The sequence below is a fragment of the Salmo salar genome, chromosome 09 (genome assembly GCF_965601325.2).
Source record: "Salmo salar chromosome 09, fSalSal1, whole genome shotgun sequence".
Taxonomy (NCBI): Eukaryota; Metazoa; Chordata; class Actinopteri; order Salmoniformes; family Salmonidae; genus Salmo; species Salmo salar.
Genome location: NC_138299.1, coordinates 22,495,096 through 22,522,346, shown reverse-complemented (window position 1 = coordinate 22,522,346; position 27,251 = coordinate 22,495,096). Strand labels below are relative to the sequence as shown.

The following is a 27,251-nucleotide window of genomic DNA, read 5'->3' as shown; positions in this document are numbered from 1 at the left end:
GATCTGGCTCTAACGTTCTGGGATGGTGGCCGTGTGAACGGGCACAGTGAACAGTAGGATCTGGCTCTAACGTTCTGGGATGGTGGCCGTGTGAACGGGCACAGTGAACAGTAGGATCTGGCTCTAACGTTCTGGGATGGTGGCCGTGTGAACGGGCACAGTGAACAGTAGGATCTGGCTCTAACGTTCTGGGATGGTGGCCGTGTGAACGGGCACAGTGAACAGTAGGATCTGGCTCTAACGTTCTGGGATGGTGGCCGTGTGAACGGGCACAGTGAACAGTAGGATCTGGCTCTAACCTTCTGGGATGGTGGCCGTGTGAACGGGCACAGTGAACAGTAGGATCTGGCTCTAACCTTCTGGGATGGTGGCCGTGTGAACGGGCACAGTGAACAGTAGGATCTGGCTCTAACCTTCTGGGATGGTGGCCATGTTAAAATGCATAACTGCCTCCCACCTGAGCCGGCCGCACTTCGGTTATATCTATTGACTTTTTTAAATTTCTAAATGACATTTACGGCGCAAGATAAATCATAGTCTTACGCCACTTCTCTCCCAGTTTTCATTTTAATTGTGAGATCTCGGTGTCAGCTGTAAGTATATTGGTGTGAGTGGCCTATTGATTATTGATTTGGCGCTATTGATCGGCTTCCCAGGAGACTTTAATCCTTTCTGATTCATTTGAATACCTCTATTCATCTTGAGATCCTGTTCACACACTTGTTACCGCTGCTCCTCTTCTTTTGAGGTGTTCTTTTTAATTGATACATCTGCTTTTGGTTGTGGTTCCCTGAATTACAATTGACCTTGTGTCACTTTTGTTTTATTCTTTACCTAAGGGACCACGCTGCTTGTCTTTTTCGTTGTATGACCCATGTGACATGTAAAATGTATCGCTCAGACATTTTCTTGAATGTCCTCGATGTGTCTTTGCGAGAATTTAGTTCTTGTTCGTCTTCTTTGTTGGATATTGGGTTATTTTTCCATGGCTCGATACAGCTCTGCTATTCTTAGTTGGTGATCCCTAATTCAATGACTTTCCCTTCTTTCCATGGGACTCTTCTAGTTTACCGTTACATTACATTGAAATGTTAAACGTTCCCATGTGCAAGGAAACATAACTTTTCACCTGACTTTTTAGCTGCTCAGTTTGTAATGTTGCCATATAAATCTCGCAGGAAGATCACTCACATGTATTGTGTGTTTAATCTGTCAAACTGCTTCTCTTTAACACATCTTAAACCCACTCTATTGCAAACCAATTTCCAAAATAGCTTTTTATTACACCTTTGAGTAAAATTGTAGCTGTGTTATCCCGCAGCGAGCTACTCAAACAGTTACAAACGATGCATAACAAGCCTGTTACCAGAGGCCTTTTGGTTCCATTTTTTAAACGAGTTGTCCCGTTTAGCCTTCCCTAATGAGCCAGCTAATGGTATTCTAATATTTTATTAGCATGTGGCTGAGTGTCTCTGTGGGCTCCATGTGGCCCCTGAGTGGTCCCTGCTCCTCAGCCTGTAGTCTGGGCCTTGGAGGGGAGGGGCCAGACAGCCTTCCCTCCACAGGATCTCTCCCGCCAGGCTGCAGCCTGGGCCCCAGAGCACCTGCCCGATCAGGACTCTGTGTAATGAGGGGAGCGATGGAAGGATGGACTTCCATGCATAAAGACCAAATGCATCAGGGTATTACTTTTAATACCGCGGGCGTGCCTCGTGAAATAATGCGACGTTTAAGCACGGATCGATTTTGGAATTAAAAAGTTAGTTTGCAAAGATTTACTGTGGGGAGTTCAATGTCTGAGCTCTTTATCAGGGGCACAAATGGCTGGTTATGTGCTGTCCGACAGAGGTACGATTGAGGGATCGATAGGCGCGTGATTTACTAACTGGAGTACAGGTAATCAATAAGTATAAAAGTAAATGAAATATGCATTACTGGGATTTTATTAGAGTGGGGTAGCAGGGAGGGAATAACAGTCAAGCCATTTATTTTTATACCTATTGATTATACAACATAGAGACTTGGCTCAAAGCGTTCCACACACAGCTTTCTGCACCCTCTCCTGCACTGCCGCCATGTGATTAATGGGTGTTGAGGTCATGGATGGAACATGCAGGCTGTTAAAAGGCTGCCATGACAGGACCCTATCCTATCTCAGCACATGTTTGACCAGGGAGGTTTATGTAGCTGACTGCTCAGGATGAGACACCACGGTTAACAGGGGTCTGCTGTATTAAGGTCTTCCTTTGTTGTTTTGCACTGCAGAGATTTCTTCTTTTTACAGATGCGTCTTTACAGGTGCTTTCAACCAATAAACACTGTTGTCAAAGTGGATATAGTGTTGTGAAACGTGTGAGATGATACACCATTTCGTGGGCGATATCATGCACTGGCACTATATGAGCACACACACACACACACACACACACACACACACACACACACACACACACACACACTGAGTCAACTCATCACATTGCCTGCTCTTGGTAACGTCAGTCCCTCCCCCCCAGCCATGGCGGGGACCTTGACCTTAACTTTACATCCCAGTAATCAGGGCTAGGAGGGGCTGTGGGGGGCCCTCCCCGTTTGGAGGCTACTGACATATGACACAGGAGGTCCACAGCAGGGGTAATTTGTTTAACTGGACCCGGCAGCGACAGACGCACAACCCCATCACCACCTCCTTCCTCCGCTGATATTTTTTGTTAACGTTTCAACAAAACTCTGAACAAAATGGAACAAAATTCTGGTGATTCCCTCCAGTAAAGAAAAACAGTTTGTAGTATTTTTAACTCCTTTTGGGTCCAGGGTTGGATATTCCCTTGCAGCAGTGTTCTAGAAACTTCTAACTGCTCATGGAAAAGCCATAGCAGAAAGGTTCAACACTCGTATTTTTCTTTTAGACTCAAACAGAAAAGATAAATGAATAATGATTTGAAACAACCGAAGTATTTTAATTTTATTTTGTCCTCACATTTCAGGATACAGATCCATAGAAATTGGAAAAGGATGGTGTTTGAATAATTTTGTCTGAGATTAATGTTACAGCTCTGTGTCTCTGACCTAGGCAGACTAACGTCCATCTGGGACTGCTGTGCACAGGGGACATCAAGAGGAGGAGGAAGACCACTGCTGTCTCTGTCACCACAACATCAGGTACCTGTCGCCATGACTACTGCACCTTTGACCTGTTTAACATTCACCTAACCTCTCATCGGGGCGCTTACTTTATTTACACATCCTGCTGACAATACAATAACTAATCCCCAAGACCACTTTCAAGTTAACAGAGTATATGTCCTTTTTACAACAACAGACCAAAACATTGTGCTACTTGTACTACCCAACAAAAATGTACAATGCTTGTCACATTTATATTCATATACATGTTTAGAATATGTATTTTTGAACTTTTACTTTAGATTATCCTTTATAACCACCAATATAGGATGCATGTGAATCACATCCGTTAATATAGGAATATAGGATGCATGTGAATCACATCCATTAATATAGGAATATAGGATACATGTGAATCACATCCATTAATATAGGAATATAGAATACATGTGAATCACATCCGTTAATATAGGAATATAGGATGCATGTGAATCACATCCATTAATATAGTAATATAGGATGCATATGAATCACATCCATTAATATAGGAATATAGGATGCATGTGAATCACATCCGTTAATATAGGAATATAGGATGCATGTGATTTCACATCCGTTAATATAGGAATATAGGGTGCATGTGAATCACATCCATTAATATAGGAATATAGGATACGTGAATCACATCCATTAATATAGGAATATAGGATGCATGTGAATCACATCCATTAATATAGGAATATAGGATGCATGTGAATCACTTCCATTAATATAGGAATATAGGATGCATGTGAATCACATCCATTAATATAGGAATATAGGATGCATGTGAATCACTTCCATTAATATAGGAATATAGGATGCATGTGAATCACATCCATTAATATAGGAATATAGGATGCATGTGAATCACTTCCATTAATATAGGAATATAGGATGCATGTGAATCACATCCATTAATATAGGAATATAGGATGCATGTGAATCACATCCATTAATATAGGAATATAGGATGCATGTGAATCACATCCATTAATATAGGAATATAGGATACATGTGAATTCTTGAGTTTCTTACAAATAGTGTCTCCAGTATTTGTGAGATAGCAACATATTTACTGTTTATTAGCTGAGGGAAGAGTTCAGTCTTGACTAGTGTGTGCTGTTTTGTTGGTAGAACAGGGCTCTGTGGGCCTCCTGTCTGTCCTCCCATGTGGAAGTGGTCTGACTGAGTCTGAGGGAAGCGTGATGGGAAGCAGACCGTATTGGAGGTGGCACCCTGCAGCAGCCCCCTCGTCCGTTTGGGCTCGTAGAGCTGCCTTTTTTCATTAGACTGATGGCTCCGGGCCTGGCGTCTTTACCGGATTGAAATTTGAATTGGTTTGTCCACCTCTTCTCCAAAGTCCCCTCTTCCTGCTCCGCTCCTGCAGCCGCTGTTTGTCATTTAAATAACAAATGCCGGTGGTTTCCTGATTTAGTGAGGGGCGCTGGCCTTTGATGTATATTGATATTGCCGCACAGTGCACTGTACCGGGGTCCATCATTCATTTGGATAAAAGAGGTGGAATTTAAAACCAGCCAATGCTTTACTGGGATACAGATTGCATCCATTTATTGCACTGAGTGATGGAATGGCCAGCGACTCCGTCCTTCACCTCTCCAGCGCTCAGCCACTTCCCATAAAACTAAAAAAAGATTCAAAAAGATTCACCCCTGGCCCTTAAAGACCCCTCATATTCTCCATGTTATTCACCATGTAGAGGCAGGCATGGGGATCCCTCAACATCCCCCCAGGAGAGATATTCAGTTAACATCACATCCAGCTGCTGGAACTGAAACATGGGGTTTATGTTCAACAGAAGAAAATATTGTAAACATAAAAGCCAAATAAAACCACCATACATTTCCCACTCAATATAAAGAAGTAGACTAGGTGCAAACAGGCAACTCGATCCGGAATGAAAAAACGGATTGCTCGTTCTCAATAAATATGAACTATTATTAAGAGGCAGATTTTATAAAACTCTTAATAGGCCTAATGAAAGTTATTAACATATTCACAACCTTTTTGAAGTTTAATCCTTAAATGTACAGTATTTTCCTCCTCTCCCCATGTCCCTGTACCAAGTTGTTTTTCCTGGTCCTGGAGTCTGATGCCCCCTTACCAGAGTGATTTATCATGCAGGGAATGGTCATCCAATGGCAGTTTCTGCGGCTCCTACTGCTCTGTATAAATCTTTACTTTGGCGCCCTGCTACAGTATTCCATGCCTCTACTTGGTCATATCACAGAAGCCAGGAGATACACATCGGCTCCAGCATGCATTTGCAGTTTATTTGTAGAAATAGTAATAGGTATTCTCATTATAGCTGGAATGAACTATTCTTCATACACATTTATTTTCTTTCATAGTTTATCATTCAAATGCGTTTTTTTTCCTTGAATTTGCAAGAATTCCTTTAGACACACGTGTAGTTTGTCGGTCTTTTTTCCCCCAGTGTAGAAGAGTTTGGGAAGTGAGTTTCTTGTATTGAGGTTGATTTTAAACTCTGTAATAAGTAGTGAACATGGCCTGTAGCTGTAGGTGTCTCCCAGGGTTCCTGGGGGTATTGCTGCGATGGTACCCAGCTGTTGCTGTGTCCTCCATCTTTACACGTTTAGCATTTACCAGCTCAAGTGTTGAAGCTGTCTGTGAAAGAACTTATCAACCCAGGTATCTGTTTGTCTGGGACGACCACTCCACTTGTCAGGCTCAAATTGGCCTTTCAGTACACTTCTCACTACCATCAATCCAACAATAGAAGACCACATCCCGCCAACAAAACCTGAACGGAAAATGCAAATACCTGGTTTCAATGTGTGACCGATGACATCACAGGGAGTAATTTGCTTAGGATCCGTTCTACAGAACGTAAAAAAGTGTCATTTTCACATTATGTAGACACTGTCCCTTTAAGCTGCATACTATGTTCAGATCTCAACCTCAATTCTAGATTTAAGAAAGCAGATCATTGCGGGGGAGATTTATTGACGTTTTACTACATACATTTTGAAAAATAACATTTTAGAAAAGGTTTCGATGTACACTGTTCCAAGAAATATACCTATGTTGGGCACGTTTCATTTGGTTAATCTACATTCAGAGTAAAAGAGAATTCATTGTATGCATTGGCAGGGATAAATCAGTAAGTATAAAGGTCCTGATGGATTTTAATACCCTCTGCTTGTTTCACATGCCGACTAATTAATTTTTAAAATTTCCCCCTCCCCCACTGGATTGCACAGTGCCCTTCATTTGAAATGAGGGACGAGGGCTGATAATAAGCACTAACTCACACACTCATACAGTGCACTTTTTTAAAGAAGCTAGTACATGTATCCTGACTGTGTACGTCGCAGTTTGATTTGAAGTTTTATTGTTTTCTATCCATTTTACATCTGTGTAAATGATTGGTTTACTCAAACCATTTATTACATAATTTGCCGGCAACCAACATTTGTGTATATCACCCTCCTTCAACCTTGGCAGCTGCTTGGCATGTAACTTAGCAACTTTACATTCTATCATGGGACCCAAGTGGATGCCCATGGTGGGTCCAACCTCCCTGTGTGGCGCCCACCTCCCTGCCTCTCCATCTCTGTGTGTCTCCTTGGTGGAGCCGGAGCAGGGCTGTTGTGTGACAGATCACCTGCGTCTGAGACCCTGCATGTTCCTGCCCGCCGGTCCGGCCCCCTCTCATTAATGCCCAGGTTGGTGCGACGGCCGTATGGCAGCACAAGACAAATAACGCCACCACTCAGCCATCACTTCTGCTGACAGAAATGCAGCCCAGCGCACTATTTCGCCCTCTACCGCTCCACTCTGCTCCCCTCAGTTACCCTGTCGTGTCCTTCAAAAACCCACCTGCCGCTGCCACTAGCACCGCTCCACCAAAGTTTCAGGGTGGAGTCGCTGGCTGCTGTGTGGGGGTGAATATGCATGAGTCCTCACAGTTTGGTTAAAAGTGTTTTGGTGGGGGACTTGATTTTCCTGTTGCTTCACATGTATCACAGAAAACAAAATGTGATCATATGGATGATTGTTTTCTTCATTGAGCTGCCGTCCTTTACTGGTTCTTCTATGTTGAGTTCTGCATTACAGGACCACCCTGCACTATTACAGAGTAGCTGGTTTGATCAGTCAGGTGCTCGTAGTGTTTAAGTGTTCCAGCCCTCTTCTGAGGGATTTGATTTGAATGTCCTCCTGTGGTCCAGTGAAATGGATGGAGCCTGGAGTGTATGGGAGAAACACACAAAGGCTAATGATTAAAGGCCCATTCAGTGCTGTTCATTTAACTGTGGGAATCAGCAGACCCATTACTGTCAATGTGTAATTAGCTGATTAATAAACAGGGGAGGGGAGAGGAGGGAATGGCTCCAGGAAGTGCTGTAATGATTATTTTTGAACAGCCTCACATGAGAGGTTGTTAAGATGCCAAGATGGTTCCATTCACTCCACCCATTATTGCACAAAACAAATGCATGTAATTCTCACATTGACTCAAAATCTTTGCTTTGTATCATTTTTATTGACCACCACAGTATCTCAGTTGAATGTGTCATATTAGATGTTGTTATCTAGGTAACATATTTCACAGTGTATATTTCAGGGGGACTGAGACATTTATTCATGGAAAGTCACTGATTTGTTTTTATTAATGAAACAATACTGAAAAAAAAATATTGATGAAATATCACTACTGATAAAAGTTACAATTAAATACTATTCTATTCCGCATTATCAATCTTTCAGTGGATACACTGTCATCTGCTCCCAAGGCATTATCAGGTAAGAAAGAAAAAAAAATAATTTGTATTCATAACTTTGACCGTGTTTAACCTGAGATGTCCAAGTGTTTGGGCTCAACCACAGCAACAGTTAGTCATCATTCCCTCCAGAAATATTAATCAATTATCTAGCCCGCCGGATCAGTTTGGGGAAGAAGTCATCTGGAAAGAGGCACAAGCAGATATAATGGGAAAGAGCAAAAGCACATGCCAGTGAATGCTGTAATGCCTAATCCTTTGAGACAACTCAGAGCCACAATGTCACTTCTAGTTCCTGTGTCCTCTGCTCCTACTCTGCCTCACAAAAAGTCTGTGTGACTGCCACTAACTTCTGGAGAGACCAACACAGATTGATTTATTAACGGGAAGTAGGAAAGGAGAGCAGATATTAGAAAGTGCAATTGTTTTAGAGTTCTTTTTACTTCAGTGTAAATTGCCCCGAGAAGTGTTTCAGATATTTCCCCTCCCTCCAACTCTTTGAGCGTATTGAGACAGAATGGCTAAAAAAGTGAGGAGGATGAAGATGGTGTGAATGAAGTTGTTTTGAGTCAAGATTTTCAGTAAAATGGTACTACATAACAGCTACACAATGTCTCACTGAAGTAGATCATGTTCAAAGGGAGAGTTTTAGCCATAGGAGAATCAGATTGCCCTTCTAACAACCGTGGCCACTAGGCATATGAGGCCAAATAGGTTTGAGATCGCTTGAACAATACATAATTAACTATTAGGCCATATGATAACTGTAGATTTATAGTGATAATGCATTCATGTAGATAAAATGATGAACCGTCCTTGAGTTCTAAAATCAAAAGACAAGTTAAGATTTATTTGTGTGTCCTTCTACTCTGCAGCATGCATCCCCTTCCATAAAGATGACCTGGGAGAGGACACCTCCACCTCCTCCACCTCTCTGAGCATGGAGTCTGCAGGCCCTGGGCCCTCCACGTCTGACAAGCAGGACTTCATCAAGCCTGGGACTTTATTCAGACCTAGCCCCCAGAGGGAGCAGGAGCAGGACTGAGGGGGAGGGAGAGAGAGAGAGAGCGAGAGAGAATTGCTCTCTGAATCAGCATTGTGCTGCTGGATCAAGTCTTTCCATCTAGCATTTAAAGGGTGAATAATGTTAATGCAATCAAGCCCAGTTAATCACTCCGTAGCCTGCCATTTCCTTGAAGAGCCTCCTCGTCTTGCTACTCCAGACTGCAGCACCAGCCAGGCACCTCCTCCTGTCTCTACAATACACAGTCTCCAGGCCACCTGCCCATTACTCAGGCCCAACAATTATGTCTTCTTTGAGATGCCTGGCATTTGTCAGCAGGGACACTGAAATGATGGTCAGGGAGGGTTGAGTGGTTGGGGGTCTGCTCTGCTGAAAGCCTGGGAGAAGTGGGACCAACAGGTCTGCTCTGCAGCGTATGTAGCAGCTGACAGATAGGAGAGCATCAGAATGTTCTGCTACCTCATGCTGGTACAAGGTTCAGAGAGGTGACCACCAAGCGAGAGCGGCACAAAGAACAGGTCTCCTATTAGCATGGATTTGAAAAGCAACACTGGCTACAACGTCTCTCATTAGCACAACAGAGAGGGGCTGGGGCTGCGCTCCTCGGAGGGGCCTCTTTGTTCTCTTCAGCTCACCTTCTTTATTCAAATTTCATAACACTTTCAAGTTCAAGGCAAGTCGCACAATCCGTTTTCAAAACCCCGCTTTTTTTGTGGAAAGCGGTTGTTTTGTGACTGACTGGGCTAGTGTTGAGAGTGTGTTGAAAGTCAGGTGGAGAGGGATAGGAGAGGAGGGTAGATAACAGTAATCTCCACCGTGTTTTAAGTGGCACACAAAGAGGAACCCTGGAGTCTCTAGCTAGCTGTGAGGCTGGGCTGTGACCGTCTGCCCTGACATTACCTGGCATTCCCTGGCCGCCCGCCCGCAGCAGATAAATGGGCAGTGCCAGGGGCACAGAGAGATCAGTGCGGTAGCATCATGACAGCATACACTCACCATCCAGTACAGGGCTCAGGAGTCCCTGCATTAGAGAGCAGAGGGTTTACTCTTGGATGCCAGCGAGATCAGTGATAATTAATAACTGTAAGAGAATGAGAGGACAGCTTTCCCTACTGACACTCCGCTCCCTCAGTGGTTTTATATCACACGGCCCAGTCACATGAGCCCAGTCACACTTACTCTAACCAACATTGTGCAAGCTCTTTAGAGATGAGACAAGGTAGTTAGTTATGTGGAACAATTTATTTTTATGCAAAGGAATCAAGTGATACATTGATTTATCAGTGGTATGATTTAGGAAACCGAGGGGTGTTTCGTCACATAGGACCCGCTCTTTATTAACTATATTCGGCTAGATAACTATGTCACTAATGCAGTATGATTATAATCTTGGATCATTTTCATTGGTCATTGTGCACAGTAAATACATAGCTATTTTTCAAAGCTTTAGAAACAAATATTTAATAAATATTAGGTGCAGATAACACTTCTGTGGAATAGTCACAGTTTTATAAATTAGTGTGATATATAGATCTGCAGTGATCCTTTTGAGAAGGCTTTATGTGATCATGTCGGCGCTAGGTGAAGTTTTATAAATGCTGTGTGTGTATACTCATCTAAATGGATGCCTCTCCCAAGACATCCTGCTACAGGAATCTGTCAGTCTGCAGACAGACAGGAATAACCTCCACCCTCAGACCGCCAGCTCCATCTTGAAGAGAACACATCAGTGGGTACCTGAACACGAGAGAGGCTACTCAGCTTCTCAAGGAACCACAGCACTGTTGGATAAGAATATTACATGTCATACAAAAACATGCTAATGTTAAAGGATATTGTGAGTCAGAGCTTTTGCTAGATCGGCTCTGTTTTAACAAGTGCTTGGTCTTTCCTGGAGAGGTCCCTTTCCCTAATGCCTTATCCGTCAGTCTGTGTTTTGGTGCCAAAGGAATTGACAGATAGGAAGGAATGTTCAGATCAAGTTTCGTCAGTTGCAGGGGGAATGCCTTACCTGGCTTCCTCCATAGTAATTCGTGTTCACCATGATGTGATGTCTCAGCCAGCCCCCCTCCAAAATGAATTTCCAATGGCCATGCAGACAGGAAGTGGGGAGAGAGAGCGTTACGTGCACCCAGTCAATTGCCCTGTTACAGTTAAGGAATCCAGCGGGCTGGTACCACTCATATTTCATCCTGGGTAAAGATTACCTGTCAGGCCCACGGGAGATGTATTGATCTGTTTTCCTTTTTCCGGCAGCAATCACCTGACAAAGGCACCTAGGAGGCGAGTGAATGAGTGATGCCCAGTCCGTCTCCTCCAGTTGGAGGCTTCCAGGCCGTGTCCACTGAACAGGGGATGGGACGGGATGGGGGGATGAGGAGAGATAATGTAGTCATAAACTCTGCATGAACCTACTCTCTGAACAAGCAGGGAAGGCTCATTCCTCCATCCCTGTAGGTCAGAGGTCATTTGTGAACTCGCTGTTTAGGCCGCTTTTTTATTTTAATACTTTTTTTGTTATGAATTGTATTTGTAGATGGTTGATGGCAGAAACACAGATACAGCATGTGTTGATTGCTAACACATCTGTGGTATCTGGTTACCTCAGTTCAGTCCCTGCTGACAAATGTAGATGTTGTGGGTCACAATGGTTGCTCTGGTGAAATAACCTCTGTCAATGACATCAGTGATCCAGTCAGTCAATAGGAAGTGTTCTATTCAGAGGTGATCTGTTAAAGATGAGAAAACAACTGTATATTTTGTTTCTGTATGTCTGGGCACTCTTATCCATAAGTTCCAACCACTCTGTTCACAGGATCTCCTGAGTTAGTGATGATGGTACTGCACTATCAAGGGTCAATACAATTGTACATTATCCGTCCTGTATTTCTTGGCTGCTTGAATAGACTGATATTTTTTGCATGGATTGTCAGAATGTTGATATACTCTGTGAAACCTTAAACATAAACATAGTGTTCATTACATTGCACTCATATTGTATGCTATAAAATAGGAAAGGTCCATCCATAGATATAGATATGCATTTATTGTGGCATCTTCATGACTTCTATGCTAAGTGCTAGATATACCGTGATAGACAGAATGACGAAACTGTCTTGATTATATTTGTAGTTTTATTACAAGGATTTTAAACTATTGTCGTAGGCAGCTATCCCATATGACAAATAGCACTAATAGCATCTTATCTTGTAAGCTGTTATGTTTATATTTGCGTAATTGCTTTGCAAATGATCTAAGGAGGATTATTTTTATTCTGTCCTTAGAAAGCCTGCACTGTGTGTTTGTCGTTCTGTTGATGTCAGAAATACATTACAGTATTTATGTAGTTGCTAGATAAACCTAATATAGTATACAGTATTTATGCCCAACTTTCCATACCATGATTCATTAATGTTAAATTAACATTAGGAAAGTTAAACAAATTAGTACATGAATCATTAATCATATACCCATGTGTATTTTTATCACTGTGTGTCTTCAATACTCAATGTCCATGCCTTTCAAAGGAATTTATCCCAAAGGATGTAACTGAGTGTGTTCAATACATGCATTTTAATGTTTGGGATCTGGGATGATGTCTCTGGGAATTCATTTTCACCTGAAGCAAAATGACTCACTTGGTTCTGAAAAACATATTTGGACACTTTTCTGTCCTTATTATTGATCTCTGACATGTTTGTCACAACAGGAAACACTAACTATTTGTAAACCCCCCCAGTCTGCCCATCGCTCTAGTCACTGTTAATTGAACAGTGGCTACTAGATTGCTGTGACAGAGGAAAAACTCTATAGGATTGTTGTGGAGCTTATCGATACTGTAGGTCCCCTGCTGTTAGTTAATCTTGTCTGGATGGTGAAGGAGTCGCAGCAGCCACTTTGCCATGTGTTGAGAGTCGAGCAATTCTCTTTGCTGCTCACCAGTGGTCCAGTGTTACAAATCACATCATCAGCTGTCTGAGCACCCACAGCCACCTCTTCTCCAGCAGATTCATGGCCAAATGGAGGAAAAATCAATGGTTTCCTCTCCTGCTCTGTCATGTTGAGGAGTTTGATGTTTTCCCTATCCTGCTTTCTCCTCCCAGCTCTCGGAGTGAAAGTAGTGTTTGAACACACTGACAGTGACTAAGGAGATTCTCTCCGTTCTCCCAACCCAGCTAACAATTCTAGGGAGAGAGAACGTTTTTGTAGTCTTACCCGTAATGTTCCCCTAATGTTTGCGTGTTCAGTGTTCCATTAGTGGAACATTCTATCTATGTTAGCAAAAATCTTCTGAGAGCCTTTTAAGCATGTTTTGGTGTTTAAAGACAGGAAAACATTTGCTTAATGTCAAGCTGAACTTATCTAGAACGTGGTTACAATGTTCTCAAAATATACAACATAAATGTTCGAAACACATTTCATTAGAAAGTTGCAAGAACCTTCCTGTGTTCAGTTTTCTGTGGGTTAGGAGAATATTCAACGATGCATCAAACACACACAAAACATGGTTGCCATGTTCTCAGAATGTAAGATATTAATGTTCTAGATGATATTAATGGTCGATATTAATGTTTCATGGGAACGTTCCAAGAACATTTCTGTGTATCAGTTTTCAGGGCGTCGCCTGATGGTCCCAAAGAAACTTTGTGCTCACACACAAAGTGCTTTTAACATAGTGTTTTCAATGTACATGTTTGGCCTAATTTTACTATTCTCTCATCATTTATTTAATAATTTACTTATTTTAAAAAATGTAAGGGCTTTCTGTATAGTCGGTGGGGCATGTTAACCTGTTTTAATGATTCTTCTGATTCACAATGGTCAATAAAAATACATTTTGAGTGTACTTTTAACAGAGCTGAGATTTACTTCAAAGTGCATGCACCCTATTGCTTACACCTATCAAGTTGTTTCAGATCAACACAAGTGCTGATGGAGGAGGATTAAGGTTTCTGCTGGACAGGGCCTAACTATCCTGGGCCAATAAGCACATGCCCTAGAGATATCCCTTATTGGCACAGTGGTTAGGGTGTTGGTCATTGGTATTGGTGGCCTGGGTTAGAGATCCACTAGGGGAGTCACCATACTCACATTCTTAGCAATATACACTGAGTGTACAAAACATTAGGAACACCTTCCTAATATTGAGTTGCATCCCCTTTTGCCCTCAGAACAGCCTCAATTCATCAGGGCATGGTTTTACAAGGTGTCAAGCATTCCACAGGGATTCTCTGTTAAAAGTACACTAAAATATTTGATTGATCATAGTGATTCAGGAGTATCATTAAAACAGGTTAATATGCCCCACTAACATTAGACAACTATACAGAAAGCCCTTCAATTGCTAAAGTAAGTAAATCAAATGAATGATGAGAATAGTCAGATTAACTTATACCTGACACGGGCATGGTGGGAGGAAGATCAGAGTAGCATGAACCAAGAGGTTGTGAGTTCAAATCCAAGTTGAGGACATGTTGAATAATAATTACTGTAGAAATGTAATCATATATGTCAAATATGTAAGTTAAAAGCACATTGCCAACAGACAAAGAGCAATGAATGGATAAATGATTCACCAATCAGGGCCTTGATTGACTCAGGAACAAGTGTAATTAATTTCTCTTTGGACACATAAATGTTCCCATTAATTTATATATTATGTTCTGAGAACATGGCACCCATGTTCACACTGAGTGTACAAAACATTAGGAACACCTGCTCTTTCCATGACATAGTCTGACCAGGTGAAAGCTATGATCCCTTATTGATGTCACTTGTTAAATCCACTTCAATCAGTGTAGATCAGGTATTCCCAAACTGGGGTACTGCCATCAGGGGTATGCCAAATAAAAATGTGATTCACATAATTTTTTTTTTATAATAATCATTTTCTTCACATTTTCAAACAGTACATTTATATTTTCCAACGAGGCTATACATTTGGGTGAGGTTTTTCTCTCGCCTGAGTAGCCTCGTTTCACTGGCAAAAATTAAATTTAACCATCTAGTGTTCAGCGAAATGATAGCATAATGTCAAATACAGGTAGCCTGTAACGGGCGTCGTATAGAGGGGACCAAGGCGCAGCGTGTTGAGTGCTCATAATTATATTTAATGAAAATGAAACACTTTGACAAAGAAACAAAACGACAGCCAACAGTTCTGTCAGGTTACATACACGAAACAGAAAACAACTACCCACACAAATCAGGTGGGAAAAGGCTGCCTAAGTATGGCTCCCAATCAGAGACAATGATAGACAGCTGCCTCTGATTGGAAACCATACCCGGCCAAAACATAGGAACACAACACATAGAATGCCCACCCCATATCACACCCTGACCTAACTAAACAGAGAACAACGGCTCTCTTAGGTCAGGGCGTGACATAGCCTAGTCAAATAATTAACATCCAATCACATTAACCGTTACTCTCTTGAGGGAAACCTTCACTCTTGCGCAGACATTTGGAAATGCAACATGACAATTTTAAAAATAAGCCACGGGAGTTTTTTGAATGAGAATAAAGACAACTTTCGAGTAGTAAGACATATATAAACGCTACAGACACCATTAATAAGAAGGGGCTAGAAGCGTCGTATATGGTGAGCTACCGAGTGGCTAGGACAGGAAAGCCCCATACTATTCTGGAGGACTTAATTCTTCCTGCTGCCGCGGATATGGCTGGGAAAATGCTGGGGGAAAAGGCCCCCCAAAAATATACAGACAATGACTTCATCAAACAACACTGTTTCACGACGCATCAGTGAGATGACAGATGTTTTGAAACAATTACAACTTCGCATACAAGCCAGTGAATTATATGCATTACAGCTGGATGAGTCAGCAGATGTGGCGGGCCTGGCACAGCTGCTGGTATATGTCCGTTACGTTTATGGGGGGTCAATTAAGGAAGACATCCTCTTCTGCAAACCACTGGAAACCAGGACAACAGGAGAGGATATTTTTAAAAGTACTGGACAGCTTTGTGACATCAAATGGACTTTGGTGGTCAAGATGTGTTGGTATCTGTACAGATGGTGCAAAAGCCATGACAGGGAGACATAGTGGAGTGGTAACGCGCGTGCAAGCAGTTGCTCCCGACGCCACTTGGGTACACTGCAGCATCCACCGAGAGGCTCTTGCTGCCAAGGGAATGCCTGACAGCTTGAAATATGATTTTGACACTACAGTGAAAATGGTTAACTTTGTTAAAGAAAGGCCCCTGAACTTTCGTGTATTTTCTGTATTATGCAATGATATGAACAGAGACCATGTAACGCTTTTACAACATACAGAAGAATTGAGAGACGAGCTTAAAGTTTTCTTTACTATCTGGGTGATGTTTTTTATCGTCTGAATGATCTGAATCTAGGATTACAGGGACTCTCCGCATCTATATTCAATGTGCGGGACAAAATTGAGGCTGTGATTAAGAAGTTGGAGCTCTTTTCTGTCTGCATTAACAAGGACAACACACAGGTCTTTCCATCATTGTATGATTTTTTGTGTGCAAATGAACTCAAGCTTACGGACAATTTCAGATGTGACATAGCGAAGCACCTAAGTGAGCTGGGTGCGCAATTATGCAGGTACTTTCCCAAAATGGATGACACAAACAACTGGATTTGTTATCCCTTTCATGCCCTGCCTCCAGTCCACTTACCGATATCTGAACAAGAGAGCCTCATCGAAATTGCAACAAGTGGTAATTTAATCAGAAGTCACTGCCAGATTTCTGGATAGGGCTGCGCTCAGAGTATCCTGCCTTGGCAAATCGGGCTGTTAAGACACTGATGTCCTTCGTAAACACGTACCTATGTGAGAGTGCATTCTCGGGCCCTCACTAGCATGAAAACTAAATGCAGGCACAGACAGTGTGAGGAAAATGATTTAAGACTCAGACTCTCTCCAATATAACCCAAAATTGCAGAGCTATGTGCATCCTTTCAAGCACACCCTTCTCATTAACCTGGCAGCTTCATTAAATAGTACCCGCAAAACACCAGTCTCAACATCAACAGTGAAGAGGCAACTCCAGGATGCTGGCCTTCTAGGCAGAGTTGCAAACAAAAAGCCATATCTCAGACTGGCCAATGAAAAGAAAAGACTAAGATGGGCAAAAGAACACAGACACTGGACAGAGGAACTCTGCCTAGAAGGCCAGCATCCCGGAGTCACCTTTTCACTGTTGATGTTGAGACTGGTGTTTTGCGGGTACTATTTAATGAAGCTGCCAGTTGAGGACTTGTGAGGCGTCTGTTTCTCAAACTAGACACTCTAATGTGCTTGTCCTCTTGCTCAGTTGTGTACCGGGCCCTCCCACTCCTCTTTCTATTCTGGTTAGAGCCAGTTTGCGCTGTTCTGGGTGAAGGTAGTGGTACACAGCATTGTACGAGATCTTCAGTTTCTTGGCAATTTCTCGCATGGAATAGCCTTCATTTCTCAGAACAAGAATGGACTGACGAGTTTCAGAAGAAAGTTCATTGTTTCTGGCCATTTTGAGCCTGTAATCGAACCCACAAATTCTGATGCTCCAGATACTAAAGAAGATCAGTTTTATTGGTTCTTTAATCAGTACAACAGTTTTCAGCCGTGCTAACATAATTGCAAAATGGTTTTCTAATGATCAATTAGCCTTTTAAAATGATAAACTTGGATTAGTTAACTCAACGCGCCATTGGAACACAGGAGTGATGGTTGCTGATAATGGGCCTCTGTATGCCTATATAGATATTCCATAAAAAAAATCTGCCGTTTCCAGCTACAATAGTCATTTACAACATTAATACACTGTATTTCTGATCAATTTGATGTTATTTTAATGGACAAAAAATGTGCTTTTCTTTCAAAAACAAGGACATTTCTAAGTGACACCAAACTTTTGAACGGTACTGTATGATGGCTAAATAAAGAGCAAAATTACTGATTATTATTATATTATTATTTGTGCCCTGGTCCTATAAGAGCTCTTTGTCACTTCCCACGAGCCGGGTTGTGACAAAAACTCACACTCATTCTTATGTTTAATAAATGTATTGTATAGTGTGTGTGTGTGGCAGGCTTACTGTCACGACTTCCACCAAAGTCGGTTCCTCTCCTTGTTGATGAAGACATTGTCTGTATATATGTCAACGCATCTTGTGTTTAGTGTTCTTAGTGCCGTGTGTTTGTTCGCCAAAATAAAAGTCTCCTTTGGCTACCCAACTTCTGCTCTCCTGCGCCTGACTCCCTTACAGCCAGTTACGCATACCTAACACTTACAATGATGGCAAAAAAAATACATTTGAGAGTGCGCTGACCCTGGTGCTTGAGCGGTACGCAGCTGGAGGTTGAATGTTTGAAGGGGTACGGGACTATAAAAAGTTTGTGAACCACTGGTGTTGATGAAGTGGAGGAGACAGGTTAAAGAAGGATTTGAAAGCCTTGAGACATGGATTTGGTATGTGCGCCATTCAGAGGGTGAATGGCACGACAAAAGATTTATTAAGTGCATTTGAATGGGGAATGGTAGTAGGTGCTAGGTGCACCAGTTTGAGTGTGTCAAGAACTGCAGCGCTGCTGAGTTTTTCACACTCAACAGTTTCCCGTGTGTATCAAGAATGGTTCACCACCAAAAGGAAATTTAGCCTACTTGACACAACTGTGGGAAGCATTGGAGTCAACATGGGCCACCATCCCTGTGGAACGCTTTCGACAACTTGCAGAGTCCATGCCACGACGAATTGAGGCTGTTTTGAGGGCAAAACGGGGTGCAACTCAATATTAGGAAGGTGTTCCTAATGTTTTATACACTCTGTGTATGTTTGGTGGGACGTTGATGGAATATTCTCCTAACCCACAGAACACCTCTTGAACATAAATATCTAATGTTTTGAGAACATGGTAACCACGTTCTGGATAAGTTCAATTTGACGTTAAGGGAATGGTCTCTTGGAAACATACCTTGCAGATCACAGGAACATTCCTATGAAAATGTTAGTTAATGACCTATGAGACTTTTAAGGGAAAGTTATCTAAAGTTTTGCAAACGTTTGTTGTTAGCTGGGTAATTACCCATTTCTATCCTCTATTTTTTCTATCTCTCCTATTTGTTTGCTGGGTTCCCCTGAAATGGCCATTGGGGGTGGTGTTGGTTCATGAGGGGTATGTATAGGAGGCTGGTAAAGGTTTGTTTAGAGGGGTGGCAAACTGTCATGGTAACTTCCTCTGAGGTGACCCTTTGATTGACTAACATCAGTCAGTTTCCCTGCACTAGGATAGCCACCCACACAGCAGCTGTCTGTAGCTTCCATCAGTCCATCCTTATCACCACAATACTCCTTTACCTCTGGAACAGGGGAGCATTCTACACAGTGCTAGTGTAAAATAAAAAGGGATCAGTGGCATTTTTCACTTTGCGGTTCCCATAATGGAAAATTGTAATATAATACAATACATCAATTGGCCATATTTTTGCTTATAGAGATAGTATTTGAACTGATACATTCCTGATGTGTCTGTGTGTATCTGAGCAGATCCCAGGACATCTGCTGGCCTGCGTGCCTCCCTCTCTGTTGTCTTACAACAGCACCATTCCTTTTCATTTCTCCTGGCATTCTAATCAGAGCGTTACGAGCTCCAGCGGGTGAAGTACGCAGAAAGTTGTGTTTTCTGACAGCCAATAAAAACGTTATAATCTCCCCGATTCAAGTGGGCCATTTAAAAAAAAACACTAACTAGCGCTATCACTCAGGCCACCCCCTTCTCTTTTCCTTTAATGCCCTTTTTTATTTAATATATTGCCCATGAAAAATGAGAGACTCCCGCTTCGGCGTGTAGATATTTTGTTGCTGATGATGCGAGACGAATTTCCATCACAGCTTTGTTTCCACCGGGTGAGCGGATAATCTTTTACAGAGCAGGGAGGGAGAACGACGCTCCAATCAATCTCCGGGGCTTATGGCTGCCACATGGTCACATTACCCAACCAGAACATCGGCTCGCCGTGCACACCACCGGCCCACACAGGGTCAAGAGGCGCCAGGGGAGCGGCCCACTCAGGACCCATCTGGGCTCCTCTGATGGACCTGGCCCCAGAGAGCGTACCTCCCACCCCACCTCATCCTGCAAAACAGCGGCTCACTTCTGCTCCATCACTCCTGTCATTGTTATTATGTCATTTTTCTAACAAGATAGTCACGTCTGAGAGAACAGTAATGTTTTCTTGTTGACAGCCCCTGTGAAACTATGTTTGAACCACAGTCTCAGCTGTTCTTATTGCCATGGCAGAAAGCATAGCAAGTCAGCTCCAGAGGTTTCATCCCGCTACACTCTACGAGTGTGTGTTGCATGTTGTAGAGCAAAAGGTCCCGTCTGAGTGGTGGCATCCTGCCCAGTGTGGCCCCCAGAGTGAGGCCCCTGGTGGCCCAATGGTGGCGTGGTGCCTGGCAGGCGTGGAGCAGCGTCTCTCCCCCTGGCCTCACTCCTCTGCACCCCACTGCCCTGCTGCCTGCCTGATTGCCTGCCACTGCTTTCCTCTCCGCCCATGGAGACGCCGCTGCTTTCCTCTCCGCCCATGGAGACGCCGCTGCTCTGATTGACAATAATGGGAACTGGCAGAATCGAGTGGAGACAAGAGAGGGGCCCATGTATGAGATTCTCCCCGAGCTCCCAGTCACAGACCAGGGGCTCTGGCACAGCTCACCTGTCTTCCCTGCACCTCCCCGGATTAGGGCCTGTGACAGGGGGACCAGGCTGGAGAGAGGCTGTGTACTTGTCATTGTCACTGACAGAATGGAAATGGAGCCTCTCTGGCACACTTACATGTCTTCCTACCAGGCTAGAATCAAGCAGGAGACAAATGTTTGCCTTACAAGCATTTACTAGCTCTACTGTCTACAGTGTCCACTCACTGTGGTGAGGGAAAACAATCAAACCGGCAATCATTTCTCCAAAACATTTCCAATAAAGGAAAATGTATGGAATGCCATTCAAGCATGTATTACTTTTTTTCATATAAACAGCTTCTATTTTATATGTCATTTTGGAGAAAGGATTGCCAATAATATCTAAATCCAATAATATCTAAAATATGTTTACCGTGCTCACAAGAGTAGAATATTGTGTGTGTGTGTGTACACGTGTGTGTAGTAGCAGAACGAGGGCAGGTGTCCTGACAGGGTGCACTCCATTCTCTAATTGATCGGCAAAAGATGCACATGAAGAAGACGTTAAAGCGAAATGAAGTCATAACAGTGAATTGAGACATTTATTAGGTCAGACGAAAGGCCCTCAGAAACGTTGAGATTGTTTATTGATTTTTGTGTTTTGGCTGGCTGCACCAGAGTAATCACTCGTGCTTCTGCTGCCACTGGAGCTACCGGTTGGCCTGGGTCTGGGGCTGGGGTACAGCCAATCGTAAGGTGGGACCCTGGACTGAGACTTCCATCCAAAGTGAGATACTTTACCATGGTAGCGCAATATGACTGTAGTCCTCCTCTCACCTGACGTCCTGTCTCCTACTGACTTTAGCCTATTTAGCCTTGTCCAACTGACCACAATACCACACCTTGAGTTGTGTGGTAATGTTGTGTTTTTTTATGACAGACATTTGTAGAGATAGACATGTGTATAGACATGTTTGGAGCTGATAAAGACGGTCTGTTGTTCCTGTGCTTGACTGATAGAGGGGAGTTCTTCTCCCTCAGGGGAGACACTGAGGTCTCTGACAGACGGCATCTTCAGGCTCTACTTGAAACAAACAGGTTGCACATTACTTGTGTGTGTTTTTTTTTTTTTTACATCTGTATCTGTGTCTTTGTGTTCTGGGAAACAGGTTCATGTAAATTCTCAGATGCAACAGCAATGCCCAAATGGTAAATTAAAATGTGCATTAAAAGCAGTATGTGAGCAGAGTTGCATGACGTTGGTATGAAATTGATTTCTAGCCCAGCATAAATAAAAGAAGAATCTAGAGCACACTATCATCATAGAAATCCCCTCGATGGGATGGATCCCCAGTCCTTGACAAGCAGCTCCTACACAGGAGCTGTAAAGTACCCTCTCACCCCTCCTTGGTCAGCTGAATGTGCTGAGGGGTGCTGGGCTGGTGAGTGTTAGGCAGAGTTCACCCATACTCGTGTCATCAATCTGCCTGTTCTTTATTAGACGGGGCAGTGAGCTGTAACTGACTGCATTGTCCACAGATGGACTGGGGCCCATAGCACACGGGACCCTGGTCAGCCACCCTGACAATACAATCAATAACCACACACTCATTACTGGCTGGGGCCTGCCTGCCTGCTCTGTGGAGTCTACCTCTGTCTCTGCCTCTGTCTCACCCTCAGTCTCACTGTCTCTCTTCTGTCTCTTCTGTCTTTTTCTCGGCCGGTCTCTTTCTTTCTCTTTATGTGTCTCTTTTGCTCTGTGTAAATCATTCTATTTCTCACCCTTTATTCTGTTTCTTTTTGCTGTAAGATGTATTTTTTTTTCTATTCCTCTCTGTCTATGTAGGAAACTATAGAAAGAAAAGGACGAGGGATGTAGAAGCTGATGGAAGTGTTTTGTAGAGATGGCAGCTGCAGTCACTAGTGTTAGGACTCTCTTTTTCCTGGGTCTGTGTGGCAGGGTGGACCGTCACACCCCCCGGTGATCCCAGATGGAGCCCAGGGCCTGTAAATGGTCATGCCCTCCACTTGCCTTCCACATAAAGCATAGTAAAAGGAGGTTATAAATCCTCCCAATTAGCTCTGTCCATTAGTCCCCTTAATTGGAGTGTCATGACTGGCTGGGGGATGACCTTGTGTGCCAGAGATAAGATCAACGAGGAGGCCAGGCCAGGATGGAGATCTATATGGGTATGGGGGGCCACTTTACATCTACAGTAGGTAACAGTGAACTGTGAGATTGTGGTAGGTTCTGTGGTTTATCGTAAATGTTCAGAGCAATTGTGATAAACACTGCACATTGAATAAGATACTGGCACTGACCTGTATATACTTGCACTCTCGTGTTTATTGAACTCACATTGTAGTTCTTGTGTGGTTTTAATTTATGTATTTTATAATATTTTCTATTATTATCTATGTTATTGTCATCACTGCATTGTTGGGAAAGAGCTCTCAAGGTAAGAATTTCACTGTACTGTTTTACACCTGTATCCTGTGCCCATTGTGAATCAACTTTGAAACTTGAAACAGTACAGCAAGTCCATAATTCTTGGTATCAAGGAGAATACCCCCTATTATGTCTCTGTGACTATAGAAAGGATACGACTGATACATACACACATACATTTCCTGTGATCAGAGGGCACAGGTGTTCTAGATTGAATGGGTCCCTCTCATTCTGTACCCCCCCCCTCTTTCTCTCTCTTCCCCCCTCTCTTTCTCTCCTGTGGGTTTGGCCACCACACCTCCCCTCTCAACACCTCAGTCAACCGCACTCTGTGGCCACTCAAACATGAGACCCCAGCTTCCGCTGCTAACAGCCACTATCGATGACATCCCACTGCTGGAGAAGAAATAGAGAGGCCATTTTCCCTGTCCCTGCACTTCGACAGACAGACAGACAGACAGACAGACAGACAGACAGACAGACAGACAGACAGACAGACAGACAGACAGACAGACAGACAGACAGACAGACAGACAGACAGACAGACAGACAGACAGACAGACAGACAGACAGACAGACAGACAGACAGACAGACAGACAGACAGACAGACAGACAGACAGACAGACAGACTGAAATATCCTACTCAAGTAGAAGTACTGTTACTTTAGTTACATTTTACTCAAGTTAAAGTGAGTGTAAAAAAACTACTCAAGTAAAAGTAAAAAGTAGCTAATATAAAAAGTACTCAGAGTAAAAGTAATTCAGTTACTTTTAAAATAAAAACATTTAATTTCGCTAAGGTTACCTGAACATTGTTACACATTATCTGCAGGAAATTGAAAAAGAGTGGAAATGAATGTATAGTATGAAGTAAGTTCCTTTATTGTTTGAGTTGCAACAGGGCAAAGCTGTATATAAAAAAAACAAAGGACTTGTTAAACCTTCAAAGCAATTAAAATGTATTGATGAATTATAAGCAATACAAAATAAAGTACATAAACCCCCAAAAAAATCACCCAATCACTTCACTCACTCATTCACTCACACCCATACAAGGCCAAATAAGGAGTGCCAGGGCACACTGGACATACCTAAAGTATTTGATGTCAAATTAGCTTTGGAGGCAACATCAAAACATCATGGAAATAAAAATGTATGAGCAACCCGCCCCCCCCCCCCGAAATAGAAAAGGGGTTGATAAACTCTATATAGACAAGATGTACAGAGTACATTAGGTTATGTAGTGTTCCTTGAGCAAAAACAAAAGAGTTCAGTTCTAATACCTTCACGTCTCTCTGAACTTTCTGTTCAGTTTCAGCAGGCGCTGATTTTCATAGTGAATCGAGCCTATCGCTCACAGGCGGCAGAGGCAGGCCCGTGTTGAGTTTGAGGGACAGCTTCTTTATGTATGGAACGGAATGAAGCAAGTCCATCTTGTCTGACACACAGGCAAGGTCCCATCCTGTACCTTGTAACCTTTTGGGCATTAGTGATGAGAAGAAATCCTCTTCATCAGATGAATGCTGGCTCTGTTGATTTCTCTCGTCCTCTGTCATTATGTCAAGATGATACTTCTGTCAAGATGCACTAGAAGTGAGAGAGGGGTGAAGTCAGGCGCAGGAGACCAAAGGTGCGTAGTAGAAAGTTTTATTTTCCAGAGTCCAAAAATGCCATAACTAGGCAGGGAACAAGGAAACCCAACTAGACAAAAAATCCACCTCAACAGAGTCGGGACACAGACCAGGGTAAACGTCCTTCCAACAAAGTACAAGAGAGAAAAACAATCCCCAAAACCCCACGACAGGAAACACAAACAATCCCGCACAAACCTAAACCTAGAAAGCTAGACTAAATACCCCACTAACGAACTCAACTCAAAACAGGTGATAACACAAGACAGACAAAACCAAACTAAAATGAAAAGGGGATCGGTGGCAGCTAGTAGGCCGGCGACGACGACCGCCGAGCGCTACCCGAACAGGGAGAGGAGCCACCTTCAGTAGACGTTGTGACAGTACCCCCCCCCCCCACGGCTCCCGCAGCGCGCCGACGCCGGCCTCGAGGACGACCCGGAGGGCGAGGCGCAGGGCAATCCGGATGGAGGCTGTGGAACTCCCACAACAGTGATGGGTCCAGGATGTCCTCCACCGGTACCCAGCACCTCTCCTCCGGACCGTACCCCTCCCAATCCACGAGGTACTGCAGGCCCCCTACCCGGCGCCTAGAGTCCAAGATGGAACGGACTGTGTACGCCGGGGCCCCCCGATGTGCAGGGGGGGCGGAGGGACCTCCCGCACCTCAACGTCCTGCAGTGGACCAGCTACCACCGGCCTGAGGAGAGACACATGAAACGAGGGGTTAATACGTTAATAAGAGGGGAGCTGTAACCTATAACACACCACACTTTAAATGGCCCCACAAACCGCGGACCCAACTTCCGGCAGGGCAGGCGGAGGGGCAGGTTCCGGGTCGAGAGCCAGACCCTGTCCCCTGGTGTGAACACGGGGGCCTCACTGCGGCGGCGGTCAGCACTCTCCTTTTGCCGTCCACCAGCCTGTTTAAGGGATTCCTGGATGGCTCTTCAGGTCTCCTTTGAGCGCTGCACCCAGTCTTCCACCGCAGGAGCCTCAGTCTGGCTGTGATACCAGGGCACCAGGACCGGCTGGTAACCCAACACGCACTGAAAGGGCGACAGGTTAGTAGAGAGTGGCAGAGAGAGTTCTGAGCCATCTCGGCCCATGGCACGAACCTTGCCCACTCTCCCGGCCGGTCCTGGCAATAGTACCGCAGAAACCTGCCCACATCCTAATTAATTCTCTCCACCTGCCCATTACTCTCGGGGTGAAAACCTGAGGTCAAACTGACCGAAACCCCCAGCCGCTCCATAAACGCCCTCCACACCCGGGACATAAACTGGGGACCCCGATCAGAGACGATGTCCTCAGGCACCCCGTAGTGCCGGAGGACGTGAGTAAACAGGGCCTCCGCGGTCTGTAGGGCCGTAGGAAGACCGGGCAAAGGGAGGAGACGGCAAGACTTAGAGAACCGATCCACAACGACCAGGATCGTGGTGTTCCCCTGAGACGGAGGGAGATCGGTGAGGAAATCCACCGACAGGTGGGACCACGGCCGCTGTGGAACGGGGAGGGGCTGTAGCTTCCCTCTAGGCAGGTGTCTAGGAGCCTTACACTGAGCGCACACTGAACAGGAGGAGACATAGAACCTCACATCCCTCGCCAATGTGGGCCACCAGTACTTCCCTCTAAGACCCTGCACCGTCCACTCAATCCCTGGATGACCCGAGGAGGGTAGCGTGTGCGACCACCTGATCAATCAATCGCGGACACCGAGCGGGATGTACTTCTGACCCGCAGGACACTGAGGTGGAGTAGGTTCTGACTGTAACGCCCGCTCGATGTCCGCGTACACCTTCCAGACCACCGGTGCCACCAGACAGGAGGCCGGAAGTAGGGGAGTGGGGTCGATGGACCGTTCCTCGGTTTCGTAGAGACGAGACAGTGCGTTGGCCTTAGTGTTACGGGAACCTGGTATATACGAGATAGTAAATCGGAATCTAGTGAAAAACATTGCCCATCTAGCTTGACGAGGGTTCAGTCTCCTCACCGCCCGGATGTACTCCAGATTATGGTGGTCAGTCCAGATGAGAAAAGGGTGTTGCGGCCCCTCAAGCCAATGTCTCCACACCTTCAGGGCCCTTACCACAGCCAGCAACTCCCTGTCCCCCACATCATTGTTACGCTCCGCCGGACTAAGCTTCCTAGAAAAGAAAGCACAGGGGCGAAGTTTCGGGGGCACGCCCGAGCGCTGTGACAGCACGGTTCCAACCCCAGCCTCGGACGCGTCCACCTCCACTATGAATGACAAAGAGGGGTCCGGATGCGCCAGCACAAGAGCATCGGTAAACAGAGTCTTCAGCCAAATAAGAGCTCTGTCCGCCTCCGCCGACCACCGCACCGGCCCCCCCTTCATCAGTGAGGTAATGGGAGCCGCCACCTGCCCAAAGCCCCAGATAAACCTCCGGTAGTAATTGGCAAACCCTAAGAACTGTTGCACCTCCTTAACCGTGGTCGGAGTCGGCCAATTACGCATGGCCGAAATGCGGTCACATTCCATCACCACCCCAGATGTGGAAATGCGATACCCCAGAAAAGAGACGGCTTGTTTGGAGAACATACATTTATCG

General features: G+C 44.3%; 1 protein-coding gene across 2 annotated transcripts in view; it reads left to right on the top strand.

Annotated features, from left to right (window-relative positions):
* Positions 1-12,543, top strand: part of LOC106611050 (G patch domain-containing protein 2-like) — a 37,785-nt gene extending 25,242 nt beyond the window's left edge. For both annotated transcript variants that reach the window (XM_014210880.3, XM_014210881.3), the window contains exons 8-9: positions 3,071-3,159; positions 8,804-12,543. In XM_014210880.3, coding sequence (XP_014066355.2) covers positions 3,071-3,159; positions 8,804-8,973 — 259 coding nt within the window. In that variant the 3' untranslated portion in view covers positions 8,974-12,543. The remainder of the gene's footprint in view (positions 1-3,070; positions 3,160-8,803) is intronic.
* Positions 12,544-27,251: the final 14,708 nt, after the last annotated feature.